We start from the raw sequence: 12,993 nt of genomic DNA, 5'->3' as shown, positions 1-12,993 counted from the left end.
AAGTTTGAAGATTTCTGCTCTACACCAATTTCTGACCTTTTTTTAATATTTTAATACATATATATATGTATAGAAATATATATATTTCTCTCCCTCCCCCCCCCGTGCCACTCACCGCAAAGAAAGCGAAACCAGCCGGCTCCTTCCCTGTTGCCAGGACCAACCGTTGAGGACTTCGCTTTTTTCTTTTGAAATTGAACGTAGCCGTCTCCCGGGCTTCCGTCGCTATGGCACTCCGCTTCCGCCGGCTGTGCGGAAGTGACGCGTCCGAGGGAAACAAGGCAAAGCGGCTCCGGGCCGGCTGCAGAGGCACCGGTGCAGCTTTTCTTTCCCCCCCACCTCCCTCAACCCGAGGATGGTGTCGCCGCCGCCGCCGCCGCCACCTCCTGGCCTCCTCCTCCCCCCTCCCGTCCCCCCTTCGCCCGCCGGCCCCTCCGGCGCGTCCCCTCGCGGGTCCACGGGGCTCTTCCGCGTGCCCGCGCTCTGCCTGGCATGGTACGCCCTGAGCGCCGGCGGGAATGTGGTGAACAAGGTGCTGCTGGGCGACTTCCCGCGTCCCGTCACCGTCTCCCTCTGCCACGTGCTGGGCCTGGTGGCGCTCCTGCCCCCTTTGCTGCGGGCCTGGCGCGTGCCCGCCGCCAGCCCTGCCCAGCTGCCCCCTCGCGCCTACCCGCGCCTCATCCTCCCGCTGGCCTTTGGCAAGTACTTGGCCTCCGTCTCGGCCCACGTCTCCCTTTGGCGAGTCCCGATTTCCTACGCTCACACCGGTATGATGGGGAACGCGCGGGATGGGGGGGGAGGGAGGGAAGGAAGAAAGAAAGGAGGCTCTGGTCCATGTGCAGAGTGCTTTCAGGTTTAAAAGGGGAGGGAGGGGAGATGCACTTCGCTTGTTTCCCTCCCTGTTCTAGATAGAAGGAGGGATCGCCTGAGGATATAATATGCTTGCATTGGAAATAACGTTTTATTTTTTTTCTGGGCCCGGGGTTGAGTAATCGAGAAAGAAGGAAGCACTTCTTCCAACTGTCCTTTTTTTCTTTTTGAGATGTTACTATGGGTCGACCTAAGACAGCACACCTAGCGGTAGCATTTCTTCCTATTTTCTCCCCAGGAATAAATGTGTGGGGTATGTTTGAGCCTAGAATCAAGGGTTGGCAATTGTGGCTCTTTTACAACCTGTGGACTTCAACTCCCAGAATTCCTGAGACAGCTTGGCTGTCTCAGGAATTCTGGGAGTTGAAGTCCACAGGTTGTAAAAGAGCCACAATTGCCCACCCCTGGCCTAGAGAATGACTGGCCCAAAGTCACCAGTAAGGTTCTCCCTACGGCTAAGGGTGGACTAGATGGAAGCTGGAGTGTCTTTGGTCCCAGTCCACACTCTTATGACTGCTAATCACAAGGGGTAGCAGTGCATTATGCTGTCTCCTGTTATCCCCACAACTGCCTTGTGAGGTAAGGTGGGTTAAGGGGAAGTTGATTGGCCCAATATTGCCCAGTGAACATTTGTGATTAAGGATGAGTTTGGAATCTTGGTTACAGGTAGTCCTCGACTTATGATCCGCAATTAAGCCCCAGATTTTTGTTGTTAAGTGAATGTTGCCCCATTTTACAACCTTTCTTGCCACAGTTGTTAAGTGAATCGCTACAGTTGTTAAATTAGTAACATGGTTGTTAAGTTTAGGTGAATCTTTAGGCGAAGTTTTAAGTGAATCTAACTTCCCTATTGACTTTGCTTGTCAGAAGGTCACAAAAAACTTAAAACGGTGTACACTGGAAGCGTGACACTGCAACCCTTATAAATATGAACCAGTTGCAAGCGTCTGAATTTTGACCGCATGACCATGGGGATGCTGCAGTCATCGCAAGTGTGAAAAAATGTCATGAGTCACTTTTTTCAGCACTGTTGTAACATCGAAAGGTCATTAAACAAACTATTGTAAGTCAAGGACTACTTGTATTTCTCTTCATAGTTCAGTGTTAAACTACTTTGGTTCACAAGTGGATTTGCAAAGAGCTAGAAGGAGGGCTTTCTCTGTATGGAGGTATCAGTTTTCATTAGATTACTAGGCTGTCTCCATTTATGTGTAGAATGTTGACAGAATTTCAAGATAATGGCCTTATTTATATTGAGGAAGAAAAAGCATGCCTGGAGGGTATGGTATTGTGTTTTTTTAAGTTTTTACTGCCAATAATCTGGTTCAACCAGAATGCCTGATAGTTCTTAAGAGGGAAGCAAAGGCAGGGAAAATGAGGGTTGTGCTGTCTGATAATGAAATCCAGTGAACCATCTTCATTTGAAGATATTCTGTCAGTATAAATAATATGTGGAGGAGGAATGAGGGGTATAATTCATTCTTCCCCATGCATTTTGTACAGTATCACATTCTTCTCCAGGGGGCTACGGGAGAAGCTGAGGGAATAAAAGGATTTGTTCCTCAAGTAAATTTATTTCACTGATAAAGGATTCTGCCCAAAAAAGCCTTCAGATGTATTTAATTAATCTCAGAAATCCCGTGCAGCCTTGATTTCTCCATTTATCTTTAATTCCTTGCAGAATTAATTGTGGAGGTAAAATAAAATATGTTTCAATACAGGTAGTCCTTGACTTATGACCACAATTGAGCCCAAAATTTCTGTGGCCTAGTGAGATAGTTGTTAAGTGAGTTTCGCCTCATTTTACGAACTTTTTTGCCACAGTTGTTAAATGAATCACTGCAGCGGTTAAGTTAGTAACACAGTTGTTAAGTGAATCTGGCTTTCCCGTTGACTTTGCTTGTCAGAAAGTCACAAAAAGGTGATCACATGACCCCGGTACACTGTAGCTGTCATAAATATGAGCCAGTTGCCAAGTATCTGAATTTGGATCATGCGACCTTGGAGATGCTGCAACAGTCATGTGAACAATAGTCATATGTCACTTTTTTCAGTACTGTTGTAACTTCAAATGGTCACTAAACAGACTGTTCTAAATTGAGGACTACCTGTATTTCACACTGTAAGTTTCTTGTAGTTGTTGTATAATTTGCATATTAAAAATTGTTTTCAGGCAAGGTTTTTGTATCTTTTATGTTTAGAAAAGCTGTCGTTTTTTCAAAATGGCACAAAGCGTAGTTAGCATGTAGTTTAGTTGTAAAGCAGGAAGTAGTATAGAAAAAAGTATCGGGTAGTCTAGGAGTGTCACAGTATCACTATAGAAGCTTTTGCATACGTGAGTGATGGTTGAACAATTATTTATACTGCATTACATTGTGTTGAGCAATATCTGCGTGCAATATATCAGTTTCTAAGTAGCTTTTATTTCACAGGCCTTGTTGCTGGCCTCCATTCCGACTTTAATTCTGTGCCCTTCCTCCTCTTTCCAGTTAAAGCAACAATGCCTATTTGGGTTGTTCTCCTGTCAAGAATCATCATGAAGGAAAAGCAGACAACCAAGGTAAAAGAAATAAAGTATAGTCAGAGGGGTGAAGTATTTGATGCTTCTCTGCAGTTGTTCATTGAAATGTTTATCTGGAAAAAGAAAACATTTGGAAAGCGAGTTTTGTGAGGCTTGCATAAACTTTCTGTACCACCTGAACTTGGGAAACAGCTGCTGTCCCGTATAAGTAAGCTGCTCAGAATTGCCTTGAAGTGAGATGGGCGGCAAACACATTTAATAAATAAATAAATAGAGGTATTTTTTTTTCTTTTCTTCCGTCAGGTATATTTATCCCTCATCCCTATTATTGGTGGAGTGCTGCTGGCTACAGTTACAGAACTCTCATTTGATACTTGGGGGCTTATCAGTGCCCTGGCTGCCACTCTCTGCTTCTCACTTCAGAATATTTTCTCTAAGAAGGTACCCTGTGGTTATTTGTTTTAATGTATATTTTTGCACTTGGATACACATTTGCAAATGTACTTGAGATTTCTGCACTAATGATTATGCTGTCGGTCTTTGTAACAAATGTGATATATTCACATTTCAAGTTCTCATATTCTCTAATGGTGTAGAAACTCAATCATTTCTTTGTGGTACACAAAGTCTAAGATGCAATTATTAACCAATTTATAGATGGAAAACTGAAATGGAGAGTAGGGGAGGGTTTCCTTAAGTCAGCTGGTAGTTTATGTTCATAACATGCTAAATCCAGGTTTACAATCCACAATATTATGTTCTAATAACATGCCTTAACACGATGGCCTTATTCACACACCATTGTAAGAATATGGTTGAGTTCTCACAGCACATTGAACCTTAAATGTCCAAATCTCTTTTAGTCTAAACTAACATATAGTTTACACTAAGTAAGTTGGACTCTGTATGTTAGTTTATATGATGAATTTTCAGGCTTCAGGCTTTTAAGTGACTTAAAAGTTAGCAATTAAATGTATAATAAGATTTCTTGAATAGCTTAAAGAGGTTGGTTTGGGGGCCTTTTTAAGACAGACAGGCAGACACAGAGTCACCCATTTAGTTTGTAGTTAGATGCTAGATGTTGGCGGGCCCGCAGGGAGGGCCTTCTCTGTGGCTGCCCCAGCTCTCTGGAACCAGTTATCTCCTGAGATCCGGACCATCCCCACCCTATTGGCCTTCCGAAAAGTGGTGAAGACCTGGCTTTTCCGGCAGGCCTGGGGCCGTTGATCTCGCTGTTGCGATCTGGCGAGATCCGGCCATGAATGGTGTGAATGGGTTTTAATTGTTTTTAATGTTTTAATTTTTAACGTTTTTACATATGGTTTTTAAATGCATTGTAAGCCGCCTTGAGTCTTCGGAGAAAGGTGGCATACAAGTTGAACAAATAAATAATAAATAGTGTTGCCTAGATTTTTCAAATTTTATTATTTTATTGTTTAGTTGAGATTTTTCAACTTGGTGCCTCTGACTCAAAATAAGATTTCATTTATACAGAATATAAAAAAACAGTTGGAAGGTGTCTTCTAGTCCAATAACCTGCTCAAGCAGGAGGCCCTATACCACTCCGGAAAAATGGCTGTCCAATCACCCCAAAACCTCCAGTACTGGAGTACCCACAACTTCTGGAGGCAAGCCGTTCCTCTTGTTAATTGCTCTCATTGTCAGAAAATTTCTCCTCCGTTTTAGGCTGTATCTCTCCTTGATAAGGTTGCTTCTATTACTTCTTGTCCTATCATCAGGTATTTTGAAGATAGGTTGACCTCCTCTCCTATTGCAACCCCTCGAATATTGGAAAACTGCTATCATGTCATCCCTTGTCCTTCTCCTCATTAGACTAGACATCCCACAACCGTTCATCATATGCTTTAGCCTTCAGTCCCCTTGTCATTTTTGTTGCTCTTCTCTGCACTCTTTCTATAGTCTCAACTTTACCCAACAGCTATGAAGGCTGGGAATTATGAAAGTTGAGATGCAATTTATCTGTAGGTCATCAAATTAGAAAAAATGGCTTAATCACTGCCACAGTTGCACACAGGTAAAGAAATTGTGTATTTGAAATACAGCAATTACATTTCAGTTTACAGGAAGAAAAACAACTAAAAGAAATGATCCTTGAAGGAGGAGCTGTTTCTGAATTCTTTGTTCTTACAGGTTTTAAGAGATTCACGAATACACCATCTCCGTCTGTTGAACATCCTTGGGTGCCATGCTGTGTTTTTCATGATCCCAACATGGGTGCTGGTTGATCTATCTTCATTCCTGGTAGAAAATGACTTGGTAAGTGTTAACTCTGTAGAAAAGGCCTTTAGCTTGGAAGTATGTCCCGGGAGTGAGTTGGGGTCAGGAGGCTCCCATTGCTTTTTTGGTGGTATTTTTATCATGTTTTCCATTGCAGCCCTCCCATATTTTTGTCTTAGCTGTTTAGAACTGGTATTGAACCCAGATTTTGATCATCATGAAGGACTTTGAGCATATTAGCAATAAAACCACGAGAGCTCCAAAACTGAACTGATGGGTTGACTGAATTCTTGAAATTTGTAGACATTTTTTGAGCCTATGTTCTTCAATAGACTTTGAAGTGTTCTGGTAGACAAGAAGAAGGGTACTTAGATGGAAGAGTTCAGCCAGTTATGGAAAATGAATAGTGTATAGATGGAAAGATTCAGGATAAGATGTTTGGCTTTTATCTAAATATTTTTTTTCAATTATTGAAATGTATACATGTGTTGTACCTTATTTGGTATGTTGTTAAAAATGAACAGTGAAATCTGCAATAAAAAGTAAGCCACTGCTGGGAGAAAGAGAGAAGGAAAATGCAGTCCTATTGATGCTCCTGTAGCCTCCTTTTAATACTATTGGTCATGCCAACCTGCTGGAACTATTGAAGAAGCTGAAATTTAGAGGCACTGTTTTCAGTAATTCTGCTCTTTCCCTTCAAGGCACTACCTGGTAGTGTTATGAGAGACTGTTGCTCAACCCCTGGGATTGTCCTGCAGATCATGCAAAGTTTAATTATATTTATCATTTGTGTGAGGCTGCTGGGTTTGGAGCTAGTCACTGTCGGTATGCTGATGATACTCAGCTATACTTCTCCTTTCCTGCGAGCTCAGGGTTGGATGTCTCGAGAGCTTCTGCAAGTCTCCTGGCTGAATAAAGGACTGACTAAATGTGGGAGAACAAGGTGAAGCTGAAACCAGACAAGATGGAGTTGTTGCTGATCCAGGGGCTGAACTTCAAGATTCAGGAGATAAGGCTATGCTGGATGGAGTTGTACTCTCCCTAAACGTGCAGGTTCACAGTCTGGGGGTCCTCCCTGGATCTGGCATCTCATCAGTGGCAATGGGGCCTTTTATCAGCTTATTTGAAAAACAAATTGGGCCTCTTTCTGGAGATGGAAACCTGGTATTGGTGATCCAGATGCTGGTAACCTCAAAGGCTATTGCTGTGTATATATTGAAGGGAAGCCCTTGGACAATACGGAAATTGGAACTGCTCAAAATGCAGCTACAAAGGTGTTGCCATATCATCACTGTACTGAAACAATTGCACTGCTTCCCAATAGCTCTCTAAACCAGTTATAAGCCCTCAAGAGTGTCATAGCTTTTGATTGATTATGTGCCATCAAGTCATTGTTTACTCTTAGTGGATGCAAAAATAGGTTTTCTTCATGATGATCAGTTTAGGTAATTAACTAGGCACTTTTGCAGACCCTGCCAAAGGCATAGATAGTATAATACAAATAATCTTGCCTTTCTTGTGGCAGGATGCATAATAAATTGTTGCTGGAGCCTTTATTACTGTATGTTATGAGGGAGCTCAAAATGTATTTTTTGCTCATGCCTTTTGAGTTTTCACCTTTTATGGATTTTATCATTGTATTAACTTTGGTCAAGTGACAGCCTAGCCAATCTCAAGTGGTTTGTTGAAATTGAAGGACTGTTGAACTCTTTGAGGGAATAAAGATCTAAATCTTATTAATAAGTAATTTCTTACCAAAATTATATTAAATTAAACTTGTCACTAAGTTCTACTGTTTTTTAGCAAATAGGTGCCCACTAAGATAATTGCTGTTAAATTATAGTGTAGTCACCTAGGAGGTAGGTGGCCATAAGTAAATAAACTGTACTGTACCTAGCGTAGCCAGTAAGAATTTTTGACTATTGTATCCGAATAGTGCCATGTTGCCCATTCCAGTTTATAAATTATTGCAAAATCTTGATAACTTTTTCATCTTTTAAAATACTTTCGGGTCTATCCATTTCTTTGCACTTAGAATCTCAGCTACATCTGGTAAATTATTCACAGTATGCTAACAGGTTAAGTAATTCTAAAAGAACTAGTTATTCAATAATAAAACTCTCTTTTTTCAACTTTTTTTGAAAGCTGGGTGGCCTTGTTTCTCTATAAGCAATAGCACTTAGACTTATATACCGCGTCACAGTGCTTTACAGACCTCTCTAAGCAATTTACAGAGTCAGCATATTGCTCCCAACAATCTGGGTCCTCATTTTACCCACCTTGGATGGATGGAGGGCTGAGTCAGACTTGAGCCTGGTGAGATTCAATCTGCCAAACTGCTGGCAGCCGGTAATCGGCAGAAGTAGCCTGCAGTACTGCACTCTAACCACTGTGCCACCGCAGCTCTTACATGTTATACTAATAGCAGTCTTGATTAAAGAAGGTAATTGGGATCAGAATTTCTGTTGCTGCAATGTGGTTATAAAGCATATCACATGATTGCTGCTTAGCAACAGAAATTCTGGCAGTCCCAGTTACAGTCATTAAGTGAATCATCACAGGTTATTACGTTCTTCACATGGTCACCTTTTGTGATCCCCTGCTGGCTTCCTGATTGACTTGGTAGGAAGCCAGAAAAATAGGTTGCAAACGGTGGTCAGGTGACCCAGGGGATGTAGCATATAAAAACTGTTCACACGTAACTATCACTTGTTCAGCACCATCATAACATTGGTTGCTGAACAATTGGTCATTATATAAGTGCCACCTGTAACAGTAACCAAGCAAGATTTCAGTATATTATAGAAAAAAGTATTTGATTTGTTCTAATCATGTGAAAGCAAACCTTTCCCACAGGACTGTTTTAGTTTAATACATCAACTTTCAAGCTTATGATTCAATTGTCATGGCTCTTTCATTTATGCTCTTACTAAGAGATACTTTTTTGAATGAAATGTTAAAAAAATAAAGGACATTTCTATCTAAGGATATATCAGAACTGAAAATTCTTTCCTCGACAAATTAATTACAATGATTATGGTGCATATAAAAATAGTTTTATGTCAACAGCTGGTGAACTATATTTAGTGACTTGGATTCACAGGCAAAAAGATACTTTAACAACATGATATTGGGGGGAAATTACATTTTATATAAGAACTTGCAGATGGGTACATCATGTATAAGGCCTACTCTAAAGTATCTTTATATCTTTAACAATGTTTGGAATTGAAAGCTAGGAATCCTTGTGCTTAATTAGAAAACTATTAAGTTATACCCAACCAATTACCACAACCAGTGTGTTGTACCTGCTTCTGTTCCTTTTAAGTGTGCTGGTGTCTCACAGACTGTTTCTCCCACAGAGTTCAATGGCTCATTGGCCATGGACCATCCTTCTCTTGGCCATCAGCGGTTTCTGCAACTTTGCCCAGAATGTCATTGCCTTCAGCATCCTGAACCTTATCAGCCCTTTGAGTTATTCTGTTGCAAATGCCACAAAAAGGATCACCGTCATTAGTGTCTCCCTGATCATGCTTCGCAACCCTGTCACCTCCACCAATGTTCTGGGCATGATGACTGCTATCCTGGGAGTGTTTTTGTACAACAAGGTATGTAGCCAATGGAAAATCATCTTTTAACCTCAGGCCAAACAGTGAATGAAAAATGAATGTATTTGAAATATTCTCTGAGCCCTGGTTGGAACTCAGGCTGGAATTCAAGCAAAACTGAGGTTTAACTTTTTAAATGGTTGGGCTAGCTCAGGATTCATTTTCTGTTTCCTCAAAATGAACAGAATGACTTTTGCTTAACTTTTGAGTTTCATTAATGACTTGAGAAAGGGGTATATTTCTGTCTTTATGGATTCTTATTTCCTGATTTCTCAAATCAAATATTATTCCGTGAATGAAACTCTACTTTTGACTGTATAAAGTTACAGAGCCACAAGTGGTCCATAGTTCTCTTTTTTGTAGCTCCTCAACATACAGAGTCCTTGGTATTCTCTGAATTGGGTCATTTTCTTGCACATAACTGGATTATTTTCTTACAGTTTCATTATCAAACCAGGTGACATCATCACTGATAAAGTTTATCTAGTTTGGTAATGAACGGCCTGCAAGAAAACAACCAAGCTCAGAGAGCGCCAGAGACCCCACAATTCAGTCTTGAGCTACAAATATTCTCTTCTATCAGTCCTCAACATTGCCAGATTTCAATGGTGCAAAATCAACAACATGGTTCTCCACGATTTTGAGGTAGAAAACTAAATAATGTATGCCTTAAGCTTTTAGGAAGAAAACAGAAACAAAGTTAATTCTGACAAGTATTGTAAAGACAACCCAAAGTTAGGTTGATTCCTCACAAGCTGCAGTATAAATATGCAACAATTTTAAATACCATATAAAAATTACTCAAGCTTAGCTATTGTTATAAAAGATGAGTATGATAAAATAATCAAATGAAGTAGAGTTTCCCAGTCTTGAGAGTTGAAATGGCCTTTAATAGTCTAGGACAGTGATGGCTAACCTTTTTGCGATCACTTGCCAGGAGGGGGGCGGGGGGGTCATGCGTTTGTGCCCACACCAATAATTCTATGTGCCCCGCCCCCCGCGTTTGCCAACTTGGCAAACAGGCCGTTTTCGGCCTCAGGAGGACCTCCGGGGGGGTAGGGAAGGCCATTTTCACCCTCCCCAGACTCCTAGAGAGGCTCTAGAGCCGTGATGGCGAACCTATGGCACGCGTTCCACAGGTGGCACACGGAGCCATATTAGTGGGCACGCCAGCTCAGCTCTGGGGCGCATGCACGCACCGGCCAGCTGATTTTCGGGTCTTCTGGGCCCACCAGAAGTAGGGAAACAGACTGTTTCCTGCCTCTGGAGGGCCTGGGAGGGGGAAGGCCCGTTTTTCTTTCTTACCTGGCTCCAGATCCTCTCTATGCATCTGGGAAGGGCGAAAACAGCCTTTCCCACTCCCTTGGAGGCCCTACGGAGGCTGAAAGGGCCCATTTCCCGACTCCCGGTGGGACAGGAAGTGACGTTTTTTCCTGTCTCCAGCCTCCAGAGATTCCTAGAGAGGCTCCTAGAGACTCCTAGAGAAGTTCTGGAGGCTGGGTACAGCAAAAAATTTCACTTCCTGTCCCACCGAGAGTTGGGAAATGTGCCCTTTCAGCCTCTGTAGGGCCTCCAATGGAGTGGGAAAGGCTGTTTTCGCCCTTCCCAGATGCATAGAGAGGATCTGGAACCAGGTAAGAAAGAAAAACGGGTCTACCAGGCTATCATGTGCCAGGAGTGGAGATGGGTGGGGTTGCGTGCGCATGCATGTGGGCACGTGTGCGTGCGACCCTCCCCCGCCCCCCCTCTCCTGGCACATGATGGCAAAAAGGTTAGCCATCACTGCTCTAGAGGCTCGGGACAGCAAAAAACGGGCTTTCTCCACCCCCACCTCCCAAGGCCCTCCGGAGGCAGGAAACAGCCTGTTTCACTACTTATGATGGGCCAGAAGGCCCGAAAATCAGCTGACTGGCGCACACATGCACGCCGGAGCCGAGCTTACGTGCCCACTGATATGGCTATACATGCCACCAGTGGCACGCGTGCCATAGGTTCGCCATCACGGGTCCAGGACATTACAGTTCTGCCCTCCCTGAGGTTGGTAGTTGAACTTAATGCGAAGGAGGTGATATGTTGTTTCAAAATATCACAAAGAAACTTTGACACTATATAACCTAGATGTGTTTTGAAGGCTTCCTTAGTGGCCTGTAATCTTAGCATTCCACCACACTAAAACAACTCAGTTAATATAACAAGTTACAGTTCAGTACTGACAGAAAAATGCAAAGAACTCTGCTTTCCTCTCAAAAATGACAACAGAAAAAAAATTCCTACCTCTGTCTGTGAATGTGATATGTCCACACCCACTTTGCTTCACTGATCCCATCCAGCCAAAGTGGAATCAGTCTGGCTCATTCTCTTACAGGAATATTGATGAGCTCAGTTTATGATGCAATAGCGGGGAGGGGCTTCATTTGAGACTCTAGAAGTCAAATGAACTGACCAATCAGGCTTGAGTTTATGTCTTGCCCTGTTATGACTCATATGCTCCCAAGATTCCAAAGGCAATACTTCCATGTTGCTCCTCAGACATAGGTCTTTCCTTTTGCCATGATGGAAGCCCACCATAGTGTCTACCACATGGACTCCTTACTCAATCCTCTACATTCTGAGGTAACTTCTTAATCCTATCAATTATCAATGGGAGCAGTTAGTGCTTTCTCATTAATAAATGGAAAGAGCAAGTTAACAGTTTCTCATTTAATATTTCTCAAGATAGTTAATGTATCCCTTATTTTTAGGCTGTTTGTACTTGAGTAGATATTCTGATTTCTGAGGCTGATAATGTAATTATTTTACAGACCAAATATGATGCAAACCGGGAAGCAAAAAAGCAGCTCCTTCCTATCACGACGGGAGATCTAACAAACCTGGATCGGCGCTGGAGTACCCCAGAAAAGTCTCAGAATGGACTTGCCTCCTTTGCACATCATGGAGATTTCCAGTATGGTAGCAGCAGGAGCAATGTCCTCGTAGATCACTTCCAGTATTCCCGGCAGAACTATCCAGGACTCTATAGCTCCAGTCGCTATGATATTTAGCGAAGGCGTATTCATTGCTAAAACAATGTGAACTCTTCACATGGAGTTTTCCCCTTCCACTTGTGTGACTGTTTAGTCTCAAGGAATAGCCAGGGTCTGTGCATATGTCCCATGGAGGGATAAATGCTATAGAAGAGGGTACTGCATGCCAAGCAATACTTCCTAGTGGAAGAAACCACTGGGGTGGGTTTCATCAGGTAAAATTTGGCCATGCAAAAGCCCCAGTCTGTAGCCTCTGAGTCTCTGTGATCGCCAGATGCCCCTGAACATGTTGATTGTCCATGGTAGCACAAACGTGGCCAGTTTTTCTTCTTTACACTCCTGGTTTTAGATCTTTTTGAGTTGCATTCTGCCTTACTTTGCCATTCATTTTCAGTTATTTTCAAAATAGAACAAAAACAACTTTTTTTCTCGGACCCTCTTTTGTGGAAAAGAGGAGAAGGTTTGTTGTATTCTATAATGAGGGTAGCTTTGCTGCTCATTTGCTGCCTTCGTTTGCAGCATTACGAGGGGGATTGCCAAAAACGGAAGAAGAATGGGGAGCAGTTTCCAGTCTCTGGTGAAAGAATGAATGAATTTATTCAAAAAAAATAAATAAAATCATGTAGTAGCAAGAGTTTGCTGCTAGCACTGTGTAGCAAGTATGGCTCTGAAATCCTCCCTCTCCCGCTCCTGTTTTAATCATGGTCTCAAGGCCTTTTTTGTTTGGGATTCC

The 12,993-nt window shown here is 42.4% G+C and overlaps 1 protein-coding gene across 1 annotated transcript; it reads left to right on the top strand.

Annotated features, from left to right (window-relative positions):
• The first annotated feature begins 355 nt into the window (after positions 1 to 355).
• Positions 356 to 12,894, top strand: SLC35E1 (solute carrier family 35 member E1). Its single transcript, XM_070943341.1, has 6 exons — positions 356 to 767; positions 3,360 to 3,430; positions 3,695 to 3,832; positions 5,543 to 5,668; positions 8,992 to 9,237; positions 12,039 to 12,894. The coding sequence occupies exons 1-6, from the start codon at positions 356 to 358 to the stop codon at positions 12,276 to 12,278; spliced, it is 1,233 nt and encodes a 410-aa protein (XP_070799442.1). The 3' UTR covers positions 12,279 to 12,894.
• The last annotated feature ends 99 nt before the right edge of the window (positions 12,895 to 12,993 follow it).

Source organism: Pituophis catenifer, unplaced genomic scaffold (genome assembly GCF_029215685.1).
Source record: "Pituophis catenifer annectens isolate HBS135680 unplaced genomic scaffold, rPitCat1.0.hap2 SCAF_1, whole genome shotgun sequence".
NCBI classification, from domain to species: Eukaryota; Metazoa; Chordata; class Lepidosauria; order Squamata; family Colubridae; genus Pituophis; species Pituophis catenifer.
Note: the sequence above shows the minus strand (reverse complement) of the source record. Positions and strands in the feature narration are given on the sequence as shown.